Source organism: Lytechinus pictus, chromosome 2 (genome assembly GCF_037042905.1).
Source record: "Lytechinus pictus isolate F3 Inbred chromosome 2, Lp3.0, whole genome shotgun sequence".
Lineage (NCBI taxonomy): Eukaryota > Metazoa > Echinodermata > Echinoidea > Temnopleuroida > Toxopneustidae > Lytechinus > Lytechinus pictus.
Genome location: NC_087246.1, coordinates 69444754 through 69466944, shown reverse-complemented (window position 1 = coordinate 69466944; position 22191 = coordinate 69444754). Strand labels below are relative to the sequence as shown.

The 22191-nt window shown below is 36.5% G+C and overlaps 1 protein-coding gene across 2 annotated transcripts in view; it reads left to right on the top strand.

The window, feature by feature from the left end:
* LOC129253727 (kinesin-like protein KIF15) overlaps positions 1 to 22062 on the top strand; it is a 35969-nt gene extending 13907 nt beyond the window's left edge. The window contains exons 18-35 of one of the 2 annotated variants that reach the window (XM_064095521.1): positions 1211 to 1474; positions 1791 to 1898; positions 2253 to 2489; positions 3546 to 3623; positions 4397 to 4513; positions 5170 to 5331; positions 5638 to 5724; positions 6189 to 6416; positions 7066 to 7170; positions 8521 to 8699; positions 11872 to 11962; positions 12524 to 12633; positions 12960 to 13085; positions 14655 to 14726; positions 15483 to 15576; positions 16817 to 16948; positions 18070 to 18239; positions 18859 to 22062. In XM_064095521.1, the coding sequence (XP_063951591.1) occupies positions 1211 to 1474; positions 1791 to 1898; positions 2253 to 2489; positions 3546 to 3623; positions 4397 to 4513; positions 5170 to 5331; positions 5638 to 5724; positions 6189 to 6416; positions 7066 to 7170; positions 8521 to 8699; positions 11872 to 11962; positions 12524 to 12633; positions 12960 to 13085; positions 14655 to 14726; positions 15483 to 15576; positions 16817 to 16948; positions 18070 to 18239; positions 18859 to 18919 (2421 nt within the window). In that variant the 3' untranslated portion in view covers positions 18920 to 22062. Of the gene's footprint in view, positions 1 to 1210; positions 1475 to 1790; positions 1899 to 2252; positions 2490 to 3545; positions 3624 to 4396; positions 4514 to 5169; positions 5332 to 5637; positions 5725 to 6188; positions 6417 to 7065; positions 7171 to 8520; positions 8700 to 11871; positions 11963 to 12523; positions 12634 to 12959; positions 13086 to 14654; positions 14727 to 15482; positions 15577 to 16816; positions 16949 to 18069; positions 18276 to 18858 lie in introns of both variants that reach the window. The other variant, XM_064095523.1, reaches the window with a different exon arrangement.
* The last annotated feature ends 129 nt before the right edge of the window (positions 22063 to 22191 follow it).

Sequence of the window (22191 nt, the reverse complement as noted above, 5' to 3'; positions counted from 1 at the left end):
ATAAGTGGAACAGCATATATGTATTTTTTCACAAAATGTGTGACATATTTACAGTTGAACCAATGTTAATGAGTCTGCTGCATTTCTGCAATTGAATGTAATTAATTATTTTATTCTACTTGCCTAGTCTTTTGGAGGATACTTTAAACCTTATTAAACTGGGGGGGGGTCAAATTGACCCCCCCCCTCCACAAATTTCATCACTACGCCGTCGCAAATTTTGTTTTGACCGCCCAGCACACTGACTTTTTACTTTCAAGTCTTACACATCTTTTGAAACCAAATTTGCAACGCCCGGATACGCGGTTCCGAAATTACGCAACATTTTGTAAGTGCATGTCAGACCCCGAATTGCTCAAAAACGTGATTACGTGTACAAAGTCCATGCAACTTGTGTTTTTCAACCAAAAATCATAAATGTATGATTATTTTTACTTTTGCTGGTTTAAATGGATTTATTTTAAGCTATTTATGATTGCAAAGAGTCCCCGACAAAATTCATTGGAAAAAACAATAAAATACAAAGGTTTGAAAAAACAAAGAAATACAAAAGGATTTAAAAAACAATAAAATACATAAGAATTTAATTACATTTTTGCAATTTTTTTGTAGATATTTGTTAAAAATGTAATAATTGATACTCCCACCAAAAATTAGCATTTTACTAGCTATATAAATTGAGTTAAAGGCAAAAACAAACCAAAAATAAAACAATTTAGGGCAAATTTCATACGCTTATTTGCATAATCAATTAATTAAAAAATATAAACAATTAATTTTTTTTTTTTACTATACAGTCTTGTAGTTTACGTCCGGCTCTACGCGCGTGCAAATTTTCACAGCGATCGTGCGATCAGCAGTCGAGATCTCCAGTATATACTGGTCTGAAATAGCCCAGTTAAGATAGGGTTAATCTGTCGTTCCTGTGTAAGGGAGAGCCACACTTAGTGCATGTTATAGAACCTTTTCAACTTTCGTAAATCAGTTGTCATGCTGATGAAGGAGATAATATAATAAATCATCTGTCATTTCAATTTGGCTAATATAATTTGCGAACAATGTTGTAGTAGACATTTTTATTGTATAGTGTAAATCTTTTGAAAGAGAATTTTGTGACACTAATATGACATACATATGTTGATAGTGTCATTAAAAAGTTAACAGTCAATCAAGTTTTGTTTGTGTGTTCACTCTTTCCACCAATTCTCAGAAAATGACCACTCCAAAGAAAGTATCCTACCAGTTGCGCTCCCGCACCATCCTACGAGTTGCTGGCGAGACCCCCAGTGGCCCTGGCTTCGCATCATCCGACAGTGCCAGTCCAATGAGGAGCCACAGTGCAAACAGCCTTTCAAGCGGTGATATGGCGCCCTCTCCTGCCCTGGAAGAGGAAGGAATCATTGACGAGGAGATGCCTGAACATGTTGTGGAGCAGTGCAACGAGGCTCTTACTATTGAACTCCAAAAGTTGCAGGTTGGTAACCATCCCAGAAACAAGATGTTTGTTGTATTTAAAGTATTTCAGAGGTCTAAAATTCCATGAATCACAGAAGTACGAGATGTTTACAGAATGCCAATAATGCTTAAGTGATTTGTAAGTGCAACTATATTGTATTATCTCCACATTTTTAATAAAGGACAAATATGCCAGTCTTTAACGACAGCTTGAGGAGCATGAATCACAAAAGCACAAGATGTTAAGAGTACCAAGGATACTTAAGTGATTCTTAAGTGATACTTCAAGTGTATCCATAAACATAACCAATGTCTCATTCATTTCTTGTTCGCAGGACAAATATGCAAATCTTCAACAACAGCTTGAGGAGCATGAATCACAGAAACACAAGATGTTACAGAATACCAGTAAATTAGAACATCAGCTGCAGCAGATAACAGAGGTAAGTTAATCCCAGGGTGGTTAAGACATGGTCAAACTCCTTGTTACTTTGTGTGCAGTATAATCAATGGAATGGTAGGCAACCCCAAAATCTATGTCATATTTTGTTGCCTTAATTTTATTCATTTTTTATCCATTTGTTTTTATTTATTTATTTGTTAAAAATCTTATTTATTCATTTTTGTGACAATTATTTGTTTATAATTTTTTTTTTTTTTTGGGGGGGGGGGGTTGGGGTGGCTAGGTATTATGTCACCCAGTTAGAAAAAAAAATCGCTTCAGTGATCACTTTCATCGTTCCGAAGATTGTGAAAGATAACTGAACTTTATGATTGGACTCCATGATCCTTTTCAGCTCCATTCAGTTGAATCCCAAGTATGGCAAGAGCAGGAGAAAGACCTGACCACCAGGCTTTCTGAGTCCACCAGCCAGCTCAAGTCCCTGCAGAGAGAGTATGAGATCACCAAGGGAGAGGCAGAAGACTTCAAGGTGTTGCTTCAAGCAGCAGATAAGGAGCTTGGATATGAGAAGAAACACAAGAATGAGGTCACCCAGGATTGGGATAGGGCCAGGGCAGCACTCGATGCTCAGGTAATGATGAAAATGATATAATACATTCAATTTAATATGTAACAATGGCCCAAGTCCATGATAGATGATTTGGAGTTAATAGTAATAATAAAAATAATAAGAAATAATAATATCATATTTACCCAGGGTAACCACTTAAGTTCCGAAAACTGTTCTCTCAGTGTGCCATGAGGAAAATGATAATGTTATTATTACCCCAACTTTAGCTGAGCTGCCTTGGCACTAAAGCGTTCGAGAAATTCCTCTTTCCTTCCTGATACCCATTCACCTCACTTGGGTTGAGTGCAGCACAATGTGGGTAATTTCTTGCTGAAGGGAAACCCGCCAAACAAACCCACCTCCCTCTGATTGAAAGACGAGAGTCATATCCGAGGAAAACAGAATTATTTTTGTGTATGTCCACTGAGGATTTTGGTCTGTTCTTCATTCATTCCGGGCACTTCAGGTTGGAACTTTGGAATGTAGATTGCTCACAAGCAAGACCCATCTATAAGCAACACTGTTTCATTCTTAATTCAATTTGGGTGAGAGATAGACTTGGGTTGTTCTTATAGTCATATACTCAGTTGCAAAGTGCCTTTAAGATGCGGCATATTTGCATGAAGTAAAAACAAGTAAGGAGTTGGAAACATTTTACCGTACAAAACCCAATAGATTTAGACTGATTATTAGCAACAGATATTTTGTAGTTACTGGTAAAGTGCTCAACTATTATGAAGAGTGCAGATAAACCCTAACCAGGCTGAGGTTTTTTTTTGGGGGGGGGGGGGCTGTTCAATGATCTATGGCCTTAGATCTTGGCTGCTGATTGGAAAAAGGCTGCGAAAGCTTGCACCATGGCTTTATGTGATATTATTGACATGTCTGTTTGTTAATTTTTCTGAAATAATACAATTTGATTTTATGAATTAATGCAAATATCATTTTTTACAAGAAAATTTGATCTTATTCCACATGCTAGGGTTGGGGTCTTGATATTGTTGCATCATATGAATTACGATGAAACAGGCTGAATTAAGATCAGATATCCATTCTTTTTTGTTCATTTTGTTTAAGGTGGTGCGCCTTGAAAATGAATTATGTGGCAGATCAAGAGAGCTGGAGAACCTCGTAGAAGACAGAGAACAACTCCAGGTCAGTTATCAATTATTGCATACAAGTATTCTTCCTATAAGAGAAAAAAATCTTCTATTTTGTGTTTTGTCTAATGTACCTCTGTTTGTTTGTAGTTTCATTTATTAAGTATTGTGTGTGCTTCAGATAGCTTATTGCAAGCTTGAAGCTAATGCCATATGAAAAGGCATAGCTTTTTCATGTGATTTCAAAATCAAAACATTAATGTAAGTTTTTTCCTTTAGTATCCAATTTGTAGCCATATTTCTCTTCATAATTGTATATACCCAGATTATATTTTCATCACATATTTCAGGATTTCACGGATGTGTATATCATGTGTAAAATGACACTTGCCTAATTAATTAAAGTCAATGAGTCAATGCACGTTTGCCTATTATAATGTATTCATCAAATTTTTTTTTTGTCTCCCCTTTCCTTTGCAAGAGCAAAGTGTGGTCTCTCATTGACTGTGTATTTATAAAAACCTGGTCGTGAAGTGCATGTAACTACGAATAATACTGAGACTGAAATAGTCAGATTTTATTTATAAAGAGAAAAGGTGTTTGGAGGGGAAAGTATTATTTTAGCTACTTAGTAGCATGATTAATTTTAGTTTTGAAATAGGTCTATATTATGATGACTGCACCACTTAGAATCTTGCATTATGGGTTTGGAACGTGGCCACATTTGAGTAGTTTAGGACTTGAGGTGGTGCTACTTAGGCTGTGGTTCATTTCCGCTTGACACAAGGCTGATACATTATTTTTGTGTTCTCTCATGGTATATTGTAGGATGCATACAATACTTTGCAAGAGGAGCATGAATTCCAACAACAGAGGGAGGCAGACTTAGAGAATAGACTGAAAGCAAAGAAAGCAGAGGTCCTGCAGCTACAAGAAGAGATACAGGTATTTACTTAAACCTCTCAACCATTCTGACGTTGGAGGAGAGCATAGGAATTTTAGTCAATTCTGATGTCTTTTTTAATATGATTTTCTTATTTTTCTTCATAATTTTACTGCATGCACCAATGGGAAATACATTTTCCCCCATTTTTTTAGCCACACCATCCCTATTTTCAAGTAACCTTGGTTGTGAGGTCTGTGTGCATACCTTTCTTTTCCGTTCCCTCTTTGTCTGTCTTACTCAGTTTCTCTCTAACTCTCTCCCTCTCTCTTCCACTACATGTATGTCTCAATGTTTTGTCATCCTATTCTGGCCTCTTGTTTCGATATATAATTTTCTGATTTTTGGGGGATAATTTTACGGCAAACTCCAATGGGAAATACATTCCCCCCTTTTTTCTTTCTTTAATGAAATCATCGCTATTTTCAAGTTACATGTACATGGGTTGTGAGGTCTGTGTGCGTATCTTTCTTTTCCTTTCTCTGGCTTCTTATTCAGTTTCTCTCTGTCTCTTTACCCCTTTCTCTATCTCTCTCTCTGTCTCTCCCTTCCATCCTTTTGCTTGTGATTAAAGCCGACTCCCTGTGACCAATAGAAATCATCTAGGGTCTATGTCTTTCATCTCTTTTGATTCTCTTTCTCTCTCTGTCTATGGCAGAAACACTTGGAGAAACTGGCGAGTGAGTGTGATAAGAATATGCGGTTGACAGCAGAACTTCGGCAGGGAGACAACACCAAGCAGGACCTCCTGGCAGCTCAGGAACTTATTGATCAGTTCAGAGAGGAACGGGATCATCTCCTCCAAAGACTCGATTCAGAGGTACTTTCATGATTTCAAGACCAATCTTCTTTGACTCCTCAAACTGGCAACACCCATTAATTTTCTATTCATTTTTATACTTTGACAAAATAAAATATGGATATAATATGAATAAAAGTTGATTATAAAAGAATCTGCAGAAAAATTGCTGATTTGCCTTTTAAAAAAGTTATTTATTTTTTTTTTTTCTATGAAGAGGTATTGTGGCAAAAATGACCTTGAAAGACGAGCAAAAAGAAAGTTTACATTTGTTATTGTAAGTCTTAATCGGGACATGATTTATTCCTTATTTGTGTTGATGTGCAGGCCCTGAAGCTATCCTCTTCCAAAGAAGAATTAGAGACGGTAAACTCTGCCATGACAGCTCTGAGGAGGACTGATGCTGAACAGAAGGTAGGTTGGTAGTTCAGCCACAATTATGGAAAGAGGGTCGATCTGGGTAAACATTGACTTTGAGATTTTTGCATTGGGGGGGGTTGAGGTCAAAATTTTATTTGGCCAAATCTTAGATATGTTAGAGTATTATTTTTTGAGGTATTAGGAGTTGATAGGGTAATAACTCATTGTGCACTGACCGGTTAACCCACTATGTGTTGCATTATTTCAGCAGAGATCTCTTCTTCACATATATTACACTGTTATTTAGAGGACATTAACTTTCCAAACGAAGTTCTGGAATTGAAAAAAAACACTGATGTATAAAAACGGGATGGAGTTAAAGAAATTAATAGCTAAGAAAGTTCATATGATATCTCACCATTTTTCTAAAATAATGACTGAGAAAATGTAAGAGATGAGGATATGAAGAAGCCAAAAGTAAAAGCATAGCTTCTTTGTATCATTTGTGATCATGATAGGAAGCATTGTCCAGCCTGATGACAGCATTGCAGGATGGGAAGAGTGAATTGAAAGAGAAGGAAGAGCAACTGGCTAGTATATCCATGCAGCTTGAAGACACTAGAGGACAGTTGACACTCCTAGAAGCTGCCCTTGTTGAAGGAAAGACCAATACTGAGAGTCTCCAGACTCAGATGGCAGCACTGGAGGACAGGATGCATGCTCAGGCTGGAGATTACCAAGAACAGGTATGTGGCCTTTGTTGATGTCTTATCGGGGTGTAAGATATTGGGAAAAGAGCCTTTTGATGTATAAGGGGGCACGTTTTGAAGGTCTTGAGGTTCATGCTTGGGCTGGAGATTACCAAGAACAGGTATGTGGCCTTTGTGGATGTCTTATCGGGGTGTAGGATATTGGGAAAGAAAGTCTTTTGTAATGTATAAGGAAGCAAGTTTTGAAGGTCTTGAGGAGATGGCATTACTGAAGTATGGGATCCATGCTCAGGCTGGAGATTACCAAGAACAGGTCTGTGGCCTTTGTTGGTGTCTTATCGGGGTGTAGAAAATTGGGAAAGAGAGTCATTTGAGATGTATAAGGAGGCAAGTTGTTAAGGTCTTGAGGTTCAGATGGCAGTACTGAAGTATGGGATCCATGCTCGGGCTGGAGATTACTAAGAACCGGTCTGTGGCCTTTGGCAGTGAAGTTATCAGGATGTAGGATAAGGTATTTGGGAAAGAAAGTGCTTGAATGTATAAGAAGGCTAATATAGGAGGTTTTCAGATTCAAATGTGGTTCAAAGTTAAGAGTTTTATCCACTGAGCCACCACACCTCTATGACCCATATACATATACAAAATTGTGTAGCCCTGATTCTTATTCTCTTCTTGATGCATGTAGATTGAACAAATGAGGGCTGATTCTATGGATGCTCATCACCATCAGAAGGAGTTACTCAAGGAACTTGAGAAGCAGTCAGAGGAGCTCAATCAACTTCATAAACAGGTGAGAGAATATTTGATTTAGTAAGAAAATTAAAGAGGTAAAAGAGTGAAAATTTGATTTTTTTTCTTGAAATCAGTCTCCAGTAGCGCTAATTTCAGTCACCCCAAGGAGACAGACTCCAAACTGATTGATAGTATGCAGAGCTTCCAAGTCTCCCGGATCCTGCGGGAGAATACTGGATTGCGATCCAATCTCCCGTTCTCCCGACCCCATGCCAAAATCTCCCGGATAATCAGGATTTTTAGCTGTTAAATTGTAAAATTCATACAAACGACTGTTTTACGAGTCTAGCATGTTCAACTCCCTTACACCCACGTGGAACCTCCTTATCACATTTTCATTTTACCCAGTAACTTTTACCAGTTTTTGTATAATCGTACATTGATTTCCAATGTAAATGAAGACAATTTTACTGAACGACTGGTGAATTAGTCTAACAAGCCATTTTTTTTCTGGTTCTGCAATGTGTGTGATGGAATCACTTCAGCAGCACTCCATGCACATGCCCCCCGATGCGCGGCCCTGCCTGGTCTCCAGCCGGCCGCGCCGGGAAGCTATGAGAAGGGAAGACCACGAGCACTGCGAGGCATTTTTTGTAAGCTTGTGTGCGCTTTATTCGAGCTGAAACTGGATCAACGATGGGATTTACAAGTGGATTACTTATATTATTACACCGCGTCTTTCAGGAATAATTTTATTGACAATCCTGAAGAACAGAAGCAAAGTGGAGATTTTTTCGGCTACTTTCACTTGGGTTGATCGGATTCGAACATTTTCTCTTTCGTGAGTGAGCTGGCCTGGCACTGGCTGGCTGTGCGAAGCACGTTCGTCCCGATTCATCCACACTAGTACAAGTATAAAGATAATTTTCAAGCGGAATGGGACTGTGTGACAATTTTCACAGGAATCCCCCAGAGACTTTAAACAGGCCACATATTGTAAGTCTTAACAGGGCCAGGCAAGCTCATCTACCACTACTGCAGCCCCTTCCCCCTCTGGACGATAAAGGTATTTTCATGTTGAATGTATTCTTTTATGAATTATTCAAAAATAATTATCTTTTAACATAAATCTCTCTAATGTGCATTTAATCTATCTGCAAAAAGTTTTTATGGTTTAGACAGCTGTCAGTTACTATAAAATGTTTTTTCTTAATGTGTTTTGCTACCCAAAACTCCCATCCGTGGGACAACGTTCCGCCGCTCCCTCACAAAATCATACCTCCACAAAATCTACTAGATTCTATCATCCCAATGTTGGCAGCTCTGTAGTATTTAATAAGACATAATGTAATAGCTATGGTCAGTCTGTCTGATTGTCTTTGTATTTTCATTCACTTTTTTGTACCAGATCAAGGAAAAGGAAGAAGAGTTTGATGGTAAGGAATGTGAACTCAGGACCACCATCAGAACTCTGGAGGAACAGCTGGAAGAAGTCAAGACAAACCTCTCCACCGTCGTCGTTGAGCTCGATGAACCTGAAGCTAAGAAAAGGAAGATGGCTGACAGCCAAGCTGTGGAGATTGAATCATATCCTTCTAGTGTGGGGGGGTTGAGGTCAAATTCATGGGCTATACCCCATGACACTGCAACCAGGTTTCAGTTTGCAGAGCCGCAATATAGCAGTTCATGGAAAGCTTGATAGATTGTCATGACCTCATTAATATTAGCCGATAATCGGAACAAATGAATGTACAGTGTCGAAGAAGTATGTTGGTCACACTGGCCCAGATTTTCCATTATTTTGTTCCTACAAATTTCCATTAAATTAAATAAAAATGCATGATTCTAGTTACCTTTTGCATTGAATTATTGTATCTCTTATGATTAATGTTGACAGTAAACATGCCAATACTATTGGTCATGAGATTATCCATACTGGATATCATGGTAAAAAGAAGAATGGCCTTGCGTCAAAAAAGTTTTCAACTCAACGTGCACTGATGAAATCCTTGTATTTTGTAGTTGACTGAAAAACTCTGTTCTCAGACTGTTGCTATGGTAACCATCAACAATGACACCTGAATGTTGCGTCCTAAGTTTAGGAGGTGTGAGCCATTGTGTGTTGATAATGGTTTGACCTACAACTCTTTTGCCTGAATTCTGAAGTCCAATTTAACCTAGACCATGGTCTTACACTTGGTAAGATTATGGGAATCCTCCCCCCCCCCAAAAAAAAAAAAAAAAAAAAAAATCAAAATTCTGTTAATAATGTACATTTCTTATGTTAACTCATGATTTTAAAGAAAATTCTTCAGTTATTATTCCCAGACAGTTAAGGATGATATCAGTGCCAAATGAGTTGATTGATTGAACATGTGCTGTTAGAGGTTTGTGCCACAATTGGCTATCCATAGTCACACCACAACTTTATACCAGAATTTAAAACCAAACCAGAGTTCAGACTACACATTATGTTCCCGATGCAGGTGTTTTTATGTATTCATTGAATTATGTTTGAATGACTTAAGTGTGACGCTTTGGGAGATTCCTACTAAAAGACACTGTAAAGGCCATGTTATATTGAAAGGTTATACTGTAGAAGGAAATCAAATTTATGAATCGATTTATATGAATATCAGGCTTTTTGTAAGGATGATTATTGAGAATGACCTGTGAGTAGTGAGATTTTGTTTCGTTGAAATTAAATTATTGGCTGCTTTTTTTTTATTGTATGCATCACCAACCTTCTCATCCCCCCCCCCCCCTTCCCCTTGCCACTCTGAGACTTTTTAAATGAAATAAAACTATTGGCTGTTTTTTTTTCTTCCAATTTTATGTATCGTCACTTTTTCACCCCTTTCTTCCCCTCCCCCTTCTCCCCGATCCTCACCTTCCCCTTCCCTTCCCTCCTTCCCTTTCACCCCCTCCTTCCCCGTCAACACCCTTCCCCTCCCCTCCCCATTTCCCCTCCCCATTCCCCTCCCCCCTTATTCTTTTTTTGACCTTCCAGAACTATGTTAGGAATGAACAGAAAGGTAGTTAGATGGACTACAAAAGGGTTTAACATATTGAAAGGCTTTTGCAATTCTAATTTGTCCCGTAGACCTTCAAAAGATTGACATGAATCAGTGAGATAATTAATTCATATATTGGTGGCTTTGAATTTTAGCTCAATAACATTCCCCACATGTTTTAAATGGTTATCATCAGAAGGCCTGCTTTCTTTGTGATTCAAATATATGAAGGTTTTGTCCCTGATATTTTGAATACAAGGTATTAACTTTAGCCTGAATAAATTACATTACTTGGAATCCAAGTTGAGTATAATTGTTGCTATGTCTGAAAAGCCTCTAACAAGGTTTACAATTGTCAAAAACAGCCTCTGCTTAAAAAGAGTATGCATCTAATTGTATACTCTCAACAATAGACAGGTCTATTGTATCTACTTTACTTTGTCCCAAGAGGTTGACAATAAAGCAAAGAATGTGGTAGGGTATTTTAATTATAGGCTTGTGAAAACTGGTTGCAGACACATTTACTGAAAGAGAATGAGCGAGATTAACTGCATTGTGTCTTCAAAGCAGAAGCAGTGAAAGCATACTTGTCTAGTGTTGTTAACTCCTTTGATTTATCAATGCATAAGTGTTCCTATTAACTCTCTTTTTTTTTTTGGGGGGGGAGAAAGTTGCCATTGAAACCAGTGTATTCCTTTATCTGTGGCTTTGTTTGTGTAGTATTGAATAGGAAATTTGAGAATGTTCCTGTTTCTTTGCTGTCAGGGTTGGCAGGTATCTTTAAAAGTAATATGAATTAATTGTATATCTTCACACAGGAGTCTTGTATTTAAACCAGGTATTCATTTAACCCATGAAAAGCAAAATACTTAGAATCCAGTATGCATGTTTTTCTTGTTGATATGTCTTACAAGCCTCTTGCAAGGTTTTAAGGTGGTCAACAGCAATGTTAGAGAAGTATGCAGGGAATCGGAGTGAACAGGGTCTCATGAGAGTAATAATAGACCAGGGTCCTGTCCTACAAAGAGTTACAATTGATCTGATCAACCTTACAACTGATACATGGCGCACCGTATTGTGAATACACCGAATCACCATGATATCCATGATTAAATAGGGGAATTACAATAATGATCTTAACTTTAAATGCTCATAACTTTGTAATTATTTATTCATTTTTTCTCAAACTTTCGTTGATCTGTTTCTTTTTTCTGTTTTCGCACAAGCTATCTTTTTCCAAAGTTTTCATTTTCCCTTAAATGGTCTCTGAATGATTTGTTATATAAGACTGCATTTTACTTGACTTAGAATAATCTGGCAAAAGATCTTTAAATTATTCAAATTTTATGCATACTCTTTCAACAATTTTTTTTTTGACCACCTAAAAGCTTGGCAGAGACTTGTCAAACATAAATGAGTAATTTATGCAAAATGGATTCCAAGCATTGTTTATGAAATTAATTTCTTGTTTAATACTAGATTCTCCGGTAAGAAATATGCCTACATTTGAATCACTCATTCCTATTACGTTCGCTTGCACATTTGTACATCATGTAAAGCATGTGATAAATCAATTGACCTGGATTTATCAGTGTTTCATCTTTACATCGTATAAATTATGTACACAAAGTTTCCAAATCCTTTTACTATTAATTTCATCACACCTTAGTTTGTATTTGCAGTATTTCAAATCAATATGCTTTGGAGTGATTGATATTCCTTAACCAATCATGCCCTCTCTTTACGCTGCGGGAATCAGAGAAGCGATTCAGAGAACTATCCCATGAGTACGACAACATGAGAGATCAGATGAATGAAGAGATCAGTACACTCAAGGTAAGGATTTCATACAAAAAATATTGTTATAAGCTACCAAAATCCTTCTTTCTGATTGGCTCACAGCAAAGTAGTCTGTTGGAATCATTGACTATTCAATTCATGAAACAAATATTGTCACAAGCTACCAAAATCCTTGTTTATGATTGGTTCACAGCAAATTAGTCAGTTGGAATTACCGACTATTCATTTCATGAAATACAAGCTACCAAAATCCTTGTTTCTGATTGGTTCACAGCAAAGTAGTCATTTGGAATCTCTAATTATTCATTTCATGAAACAAATATTGTTATAAGCTACAGAACAGAACCCCTTTATTCTTGGCATTTCAGTATTTTAGATGCAAAGTGTGTGTGGAGCATGAATTAGGCTAATGTACACTGATTTCAATGCCACATGGCCACATCTCAGTGCCTCCATGGCCATGAGCCCATTCAACCAATTTTTTTGGCTTCCATCATGGACCATCGAGACACGGTTTCCAAAGTTCTCAAAGGCAAACAGAAATTTTTCTTATGACATTCTTGCTTTGGTACTCTTTTTTTATTTGTCTATATACAGATGAAAGCGGATGAACTGGAAGATGTCCGCATATCCAAGGAGATACTTCAAGCCCAGCATATGGCACTTACGTATGAGATGGAACAAGTTCAGAACGAGAAGACGGAAACGTAAGAGCGGTAGTGGTGTAAGGGGGATCTTGATGTGGCTCCTGATATTCTGCAAGATTACTATGCAAATAAATTGAAGAGATAAAAAAATATATATTGAAAATCACAAATAGTCTGAATTATTCAGTCAAATAGGGGTCTTAATACACGAATAGTACACGGCCTGATCATCCTTTTACTCAATGCAAGCTGTTGACTTGTATTGGCTTATTTACAGAGGTAAGTGTCTCTGTAAAGTGTACATTTAATGTGATGCAATGATTGTTGGATTGAGATGGTTTTGATTTACCCTATGTCTTTGTTCATGCCTTTTCTTCCATGCACAGGGTATCCTCATTGCAGGATGAAGTGTATAGTCTAAAGAGAGACATGGAACGTCAGAGGACATTGGCATCTGGTATGAAGAGAGACAAGGATGAGGCTGAACAGAGGCTCTACTCAGTCCAAACAGAGTAAGCAATCTTCCATGTTTTATCTTCTTAAGTCCACTGCATACCTCATGACTGCTCTCCAATCTGATTTTGAAACAAACCCATTTTTCATTATTTTGTGAAAATATGAATGAATAGATATTTACTGGAAGTATGGATAATAATTTTCATTTGAAGTTCAAATTAACTAAGAATACAGATATCGATAATTGCAAGCAATTATTTTGCAGTAAAGGTCAGATTTGTTTCAATTCATAGAGGAGTGCACAATTGCCATGAAATCATTACGATTAAATATTGAATTCAATTTCATTCTATTCATAAGGTTATGGATTCATATGAAGATTTAGAATTTTGCACAGTTATGCTGTTTCATGTCTAGATATTTGGAACATATGCTACAATGCTTTATTCCAAAATCTGGTCACAGACCAATCACAAGGTGTGGTATGGCCTTTAAGCAATATTGCATCAGCTTGGGTCATGAACTTATCAATCACTTCCTGGTTCATTTCCCAGGATGCACCATTTTGATCATGTAGTCTTGTCATATACAAAGTTGTGAATGATAACCACAGTATTTTGTATTCTATTGGAGGAGGGCGTAACACTAGCCTATCCAGCATCAACTATGACAAAGAAATGTATGGGCCCATGCACAAGCATAATAGAGTCACTATTGTCCCCAGACAATAGACCAGTTCGTAGTTATTCATGGACGATTTTGGTCAAATGACCTTTCATTTCTTTCATTATGATAGGCAGATTTCAAAGCAAGATATTACGTAAGCTTGCCTTACATAGCAGGATGAAGAAATTGAATGGACCAGGTGACTAGAATAGCACACCAATGAACACTTGTATTTGTTGCATTCCTACTTTGATTGCATATCATATAGCAGGTTGCACAATGTACTTGGCAAACTGTGAAATACCAGTCGTTCATGGACGCATTGTTGTTTTTTGTGGATGTAAAAGAAAACCACAATTCAAAAGAATATATGAATAATCAAGACATCAATGTTGGTGCTTATCTCATTAGATTTTAAACCACCATGTCACTTTAGTACAAATGACCTTCCTCTGATCATGCGTAGAATCTTTTGATCATGCGCAGAAAGGAACTACGAACTGTCTTATTGGGCCCATGAAATGCTTTGTAGGATCTGAAGCTGGATTTGCACCTGTAAAAACAATGTTTTTATCCTGGCTCACAATTAGTAACATGGCAGATTTGTCTATATATATTTGTATGTAAACTATGTCTGTTCAATTGGTATTATCCTTCTCTTGAGTATTAAAACTGAAATATGTAATTAAAGAAAATGAAAATAGAAAAAAGATAACCCCACCAAACAAATATGCACAAAGTATGTGTCATCATCATATTATAATATGTGTATCTTATATGTTATTTCATTAAATCGTGTCTCTAAACCTTTTCTCTATATTTTTAGTTGCTATTGTGTAATAAGTACTTTTTTATCTCTGTTATGTGTGGATCATTCAGTTTTTGTCTGTTTTTTTTATAGATTATGAGATATAAGATAAATTTGAGTAAGATTATGTAAATACATGTTTAATTTTCAGATTGGATCAGGCCAAAGCTAGAGAAGAAATATTACAAGAGAGCATGGATCAGGTCATGGAAGATTTAGATAGGTAGGTCTGATAATACTATCAAGTTCAGTGTTGACTGATGGTGTTAGAGTTTTACACTTGGCACAGCAGTGAACTTCAAATTACATTGGAACTGATGTCATAAGGTGATTTCAATTTCAGTGCAGTGTTGGGAGCTGTTTATGGTGTTAGGCTACTTTTTACACCAGACACAGCAGTGATCTTCAAATGACATTGGAACTGATGTCATAAGGTGATGTCAAGTTCAGTGCAGTGTTGGGAGCTGTTTAAGGTGTTTGGCTCATTTTTACACCAGACACAGCAGTGATCTTCAAATGACATTGGAACTGATGTCATAAGGTGATGTCAAGTTCAGTGCAGTGTTGGGAGCTGTTTATGGTGTTAGGCTAATTTTTACACCAGACACAGCAGTAATCTTCACGTACCATATCTGCTCCAGCTAAGACCTTGTATATTAACTAGTTGTAATGAATATGATAAAAAGAGTTGGGATTAGGGTAGACAGTTTTATGATCCATTCTCTTTGAATATAGTGAAGTGAAGAAGTGCAGTGGGGAAACACTTTAAAAGATTCAGCAATTTGTGTAAAGAAAGTGTGAGGTACATTCACACAATTTAACAAATGCCAGAGCCTAAAAAAAATTAATAATGATAATACATGAGAAGTGTGTAGTAGCAAGGTCACAATATTTTGATATATATCATGCAAGCCTGGATGTTTATTGGTTTGATTTAGTTGAAGCAGACTTAACATTTGATCCATGATTTCTTTCTCAGAACATCTGCCCTTGAGAGTGCACACTTCAAAGAGAAAGAGGACATCAAATCAAAACTAGAGGAAGAAAGAGAGGAAAAATCTAAACTTGTGAAGGTAAATGACTTATTTTACTTCATGAAAGTTCATCTGTGTCATTAGGATACATTTTTGGCTATCCACTGTATTCTTCCTGAACAATGTGACCTTATCTGACCTTATTTGCTGATGTACTTAGTGATGAATGATCGGTTGTAGATATTCAGAAGCTTTGATGAAAGAAGGTTTTGGTATGTGGATAGCCTCCTTCCCATCCCTCTCAAAGTAGCAATGCTCCCTAACCAACATGTGATGTCCAGTGGACTTGACATGAATGTGCTTGGGGACTTGAGGTGGAGCTTGGGTGGTGATGACCAAGCAATCTGGTACTGAGAGAATGTTCAGTTTCTCCAACGAATTGTGTTTGGGATCGGTAATAATTTAGAAGGGCAGTGTAAGTGGAGAAACTCTGGAGAAAGCAATAAAGTTCAGCTAGATCATGAAATATTTATTCAAAGTTCCAATTCATTGAACAAATTTGAATGAAGTATCATAATACAGCAGGCGATGGAAATAAGTATTCAGAAGTATATATAGTATAGTTGATGTCTTAACTTAAAGTCTGTGGATGTCCAACTCTGGATCTAAGACTATATCTCTGTATATATGTGTATCTATAATTATCAAGAAATCTTATTGGGGGTGTAACAATTGAAGGTGTGAGTGATCTAGACATGCTTTGATTGGTCTAGCAAACTCCCTCTGGTATAAGGGTGTGTGTGGTAATGCTCAGTGCAGTGACTGGGGTTGGTAGTATGAGTCATACTTCTTAGAACTTTTGTTCCTTGAAGTTAGCTGACATCACTGATGTTGGTCTTTTATGGTCAGGGTTTAGGAGTTAATGGTAATGGAGGGTTTTAGAATTCTTAGATGAGATTGGGGATTTTGTAAACAAGTGAAAGGATAACAATATGATTCATGTCATAAACCCTTTCTTTGACAAAAAATGAAAATAATTACCTACGGGCTCAGAGCAATTTTGCCCCTGAAATGCTCAAAAATGCCCTTGAACATAAAAAAAGAGTTCTAGAAAAAATACCCACTCATTGAAATGTTAATGCTTATCCAATGTTGCAATTTAAGCAGCAATTTGTAGAAAGTAGCCCCTGAAAATGAAGTAAAAAAAAATACCTGCAAAGAATCTTATAAAGAGGGCCACTTCTCCAAGATTTCCCAGCAGACATTCACAAAGTCCATACAGGAAACCTTACTTTTGCCTGCTGAAGAGTTATTACCACATCTACTTCTCATTTTACAGGAGGTGAGCAGATTGAAGGAGGTGTATGAAGAAGCAGATAAAAAGATTACAGAATTGGGTGGTCATCAAAACCCCAAGCAGAAGATACATCATTTCCAGGCTGTAAAGACAGAAAATCATCTTCTGAAGGAGGTAATATTGACATGGGTCACATTTCATTAAGACTTGTTATAATAACAAATGCACAATTTATGTGTAATAATCTTACCATCAGCCAATCAAATGAATGATTTCAGTAGCTTATAAGTGTTATTGCAAATTAGTTATGAAACAGACCCCTGAAGTCAACCCTTTTATCAGCCCTTGCAGTAAGCCAACAAGAGGGTCAAGCCATTTTTAAAAGTCACCCTAGACCCCTGTAAGATGGAACTTTGTTGCTGCCCTCACTGATTGCAGTGCTGACCTAAAATTTCCCCATCACTGACAGCGGTCCCCTGCCATGCCCTTTTAATAGGTCCTTCGGAGGGGACCTTAAGCCGTCGGTCCTCTGGTTGCTTGCTTACAAGCATTCATGCTTTCTTAGCAATCAGGTAAAAAAATCACCATCACCACCATCACCAAGTTAATTCTATCCAAATCTAAATTCATGCAATTCAGGCAGGAAGTAAATACATCAGTAATACATGTACATGCACTCAGAGACGTCCTTTAAAAGAAACAAGTTTACATCGTAACCCAGCAAATCTTGATAACTATGCAGTACCATAACCTTGCATAATTACCTATCAGACGCAGGGCCAGGGCAACTGCAAGGGTATAATTGCATGAAGTCTCTGCAAATAAATGAAATTTTGTTGCAGTCCCTCAAAAACTTTTTGGAATAAAAAAGATTGTCTCTTTAATACTTTTCTTGTGAGCGTACATACGTGTATTGTTTGCCATCCACTCATTGCATCATTTTCTGAATCATGTGACCCGTTATAGCTACATGTACATGTATAAGTATGGGATTTATGGGTATTTGTATGAGCAATATTTCTCTCCATTTCACTGGTTACTCTATGCCATCTCTCTCATGGAGTACTCAGTATGCTCACTTTAAGTGGACTCTCCTCAATTTACCCTTTCAAATCAATTTTTAAGTTCTTTTTTTTTTATACTCATTACCCCATATTTTCCACTTTGGAACCATCTAGATTCAGATAATACATGTAGTTATCAGCCAATTGAAAGTCAGTACTTAACCTTATCTTTATGAGAAATTGAAATACCCCATTCCTGACAAGTTCATCCATATCCTCTTCTCCAAACAGCAACTTGGCAAGGCACAGTCAGACAATGAGCAGATGAAACGAAACTATGAAGTGCTTCAGAAGAGGGTTAACCAGCTCATCAGCGGGGCATCTGGAAACAAGAGCCACTTGCATGCGTTGCCTTCTGCCCTGAAAGAGAACGCAGACCCAGACCTTAGCTCAGACACGATGTGAGGATCATCCCCCATGCTTTCATATCTATACATGTAAGACTGCTGAACCTCAAGTTCAGTTGTTCAGGGTGATTCTTGGACAACTTGCCTGGGTACACAACTCCTTTAGTGACTGGCAAGTTTCCCTCGAAGGAGTTGTCAGGTTGTCCTTGAGGAGTTGTCCTAATGGGAAGGTGTCCTCTAGGGATAATATGCGCAATACATTTTTTGTGTTTGGGAATAGTATCTGAGGTATTTTTCTTGTTTGAGACAAGGACTTGTAACTCGTAAGCCACTTTGGGATATGGGTGCATCTTTCCCGCAGACAAAGTAGGGATACCTCTTTTATGTGTACAAAATGACTCATTACAGATGAATGTCCCTTATGTTAAACAATTCCACTTGACATCCCTGGTAAAAATATACATATAAAAACACTCTTTGTTTACACTCATTGTGATTAAGATTGAAATCTGAATAGTTTGATGTTCGATGTAGTGTTACAACACGCTTTTAAACAGTACTAGTAATTTTTCACGACATACTATAAATTTTCTTTTGCAATGTCAACAAATCTCAGATTTATTTATATTCAATAGGTCCTTAAACTTGCATGCTTCTCTCTTTTGCTCTCAAGGTCCACAGAAACAGCCTACAGCATTGGAACGAAAGCACTCTTTGGAAACCTGATGCCTTGACATGCCTCATTCAGGTGTCCGTCTTTACCTGTAACTTATACTGCTCCAACATTGAACACACTCACAGACCTTAGCAAGATAATCCATATGTCGCTCCCTTGGCTATCACAATCATCATTTTCCAGGTGAAAGATCAAGCTGTTTTGATGAAAGATATGATGATCTCTCAAAGTGATGTGTATGTCTACAAGCTCTAGATGTGAACAAAGGGCCTTATAGCATTCCAACTAAGTCATAGCCAGTCTTGTAAGGGATGCCACATATGATCCAGCTACGGTTGTTCAAGTTGTATATCTACAAGGACGTATGAAGAATAAGCCCTTTAGCATTCCAACTGAGCTGAAGCCAGTCTTGGTAGGGATGAAACAGGTTATCCAGCAACAGTTGTTCCAATCTGATGAGGATGGGGTTACAAGTTTTTTTAGGGTTATATGATTGAATTAGGTAAGAATTGTAAGTGCAATGTGACAACTATTCTGGGATCATTTAATTAGATCATCGACTACTGAGTTCTGTAATTCCCATTGACTTTATACAGGGATTAACCTGTTCGAGGAGACAATGGGTTAACTGTCTGACTCATTTTTCATATTTCAAACAGATCAGGGAAGACAAAGGGACTATTTTTGTATTATTTAAGATGTATGGTGTATGGGAAAGATTTACACTGCCTTGATATTCATATGTTAGTACGAATATGGCAATTTCATAAAATTGCTGTACTGTCTTAAAGGACTTCTGCTTTGCTCCTAATGGAACTTTAGTTAGAATAAAAGTTTTACCCATTTTCTGATATAGTATTTCCATTGAACTTTATCGAAAAACACAGTTTGGAAGGGTGAATATGTCTATTAAAATACTAAGACTGTGTGTGTCTACATGGCTAATCACATTTGAAGTGCATTTCCTGACAAAATCTGATTAGCTGGGTTTTCTATCAACGTTTAGGATATAAAGGGCTATATAACATGTGATAAAAAGGACTGTGAAGGCAAAGAATTAAAATAAGAGAGAAAGTTGTGCAATTGTGTTTTGATGCCACTATTCCATAGAATGCCAAATGAAAAGTTCCAGCAATGCTTCCAATTAAAGTCCACCATAACATATTTATTTGAATAAATAGGGGAAAATGAATTGGGCATAACAAAATCAATATCTGACTTATATGTGAATAAGACAGCTATGAATTTGTTATTTCCTATGCAAATTAATAGCGGAAACTGATAGCGTAACACGATTACATGCACTATTTCTTCTGTTGATTTGTTTTTATATGAAATTTCAAAGATTGCAGTTTTAATGAATTTGATTTTTTTTTAAAGAAGTGCTTCATTTGATTGCAATGTATTACAATAATGATGACTTTATATCATCTTTGAGGAATATAGCCATGTTTTACATCTTTGGAAAAAAAATATATTTCATCTAATAAGATATCATGCAGTAGTGATTGTGCAACAGCATCCACACATTACGTTAACTCTTATTTGCATAAGACTCATGAAAGCACATTTGTGAAGTTATACAAGCTAAAATTTTAAGTGTTGATTTAAGTCTGATTTTGAATAAATATCAGTGTTATGCTTCATTGATTGTCCCTATTCATTAAAAAGGGCAATCTAATATATTTAATAGTTTAACAAACATATTTGTTTAGATATCAATTTTAAATCATTGCGTGCAACAAATTTTTATTGGTCAGATGTTGCAGTAATTTGTGTAAAAGAAAAACAATAAGGAAATTGTCCGAATTGTGTAATCTTGAAGTGTGATTTGTACTATAGGTCTGATATTATGTGGAAGACTTTGTGGCCATCTGCCTCAAAAATCCCTAAATAAGCTGCCTTCAACCTTCAACAGACTATGTTGTCTTTAATTGACAGAAATACATATATTAATTTAGTCTTAATCAAAATTTAGAATCATTTGCTTATCTGAAAGAGTAACTGTTCTACTTTCTCCATGAATGCTAGAAGGGGGGTTGTGTGTTATGGTCCAATCCCCCCTATAAATTTTAAATCATGACATGACATTGAAAATTCTGTTCAAAATTAATAAGATTCTGAAATTTTGGCCAACTTATTTTTAGGTGAACGGTCACATTTGTGGTTAGATTATTTACTTAGTAGTTGTGGATATGGCAATCATATGTTTTTAACACAAAATTTTTAAAGATGCATGTATTGGTGGTTCTTTCAGAAGGGGAAATTTGAAATTTAAGAAAGATGATTCTCTACGTATTGATTATAGCTTCAGTCCATAATAGTGTATGCTGAATCATGATCACTGATGCAATATTCATATTCATAAACTTTGACTACCAGCTGTTATAGAATAAGAGTTACCTAGCTGAAGTCTGTGATAAATAACTAGAACCAGTAAAATAGTTTTTAAACAAATAGTGATATCTGAAACATGTCTGCTGCACTTGAATAGTTACTTGAATGGTCTGAAGCTCCAGTGTAAATGGCTAGCACAGTTACTGTATTAACAAATAAGCAAGGGTTTGAATGAGTGTAGTATATGTAAATGATTATATATATGTGTGATTTTTTTAATTAAATCTAGATGTACATATGTAAATTTACTGTATCTTTATGGTAAAGTAAGGGAATTACATTCTTCTCCAACACTACAAATTTTTAGAAAATCAGGTCAGTTGTCAGCTGGTCGGTCCGCATTTGTGATTTGGTATTTTCCTCTTTGTTCGAGAATAATAAAAGCTCTTGTATATGTAAATCTATGAGTTGGTAGATATTTTCACCAAATCATTTTCTTTGCTTCTAAAATGAACTCAAGTTAAAAAAAACCCAACTAAATTTAGATATTATGATTATGAAAATGGATTTGATGAGAGATAAACAATGTACTAAGAATAAACGTGATCGGCTGGATAATTATTTATATATTCTTCAATACATAATGTCCCTTTGCACTTCCACAGGACATTAAACTTTAGAAATTACTTTTTTAAGCCCTATTATGTCTCATTCACAAGATCCCTAAAATATTCAATCTTCAAAAGGAATGCTGTTGTGCATGCCTTGCAATTCCCTCTCTCTGTGAGAGAAATTAGCATATGCATTATACAATTACACATCAGAAAGATATTCATGAATAAATTTTGAATGTAATATATTAAATTTACCCTGAGTTTCATTCTTGTTTATATGAAGATGTCAATGACTTATTTCACTTGACTTCAAAGTAATAGAATAAGTAAGTAACCTTTAAAGACATTGGGATTGAAAATCAGCCAGAGGAAAACAAAA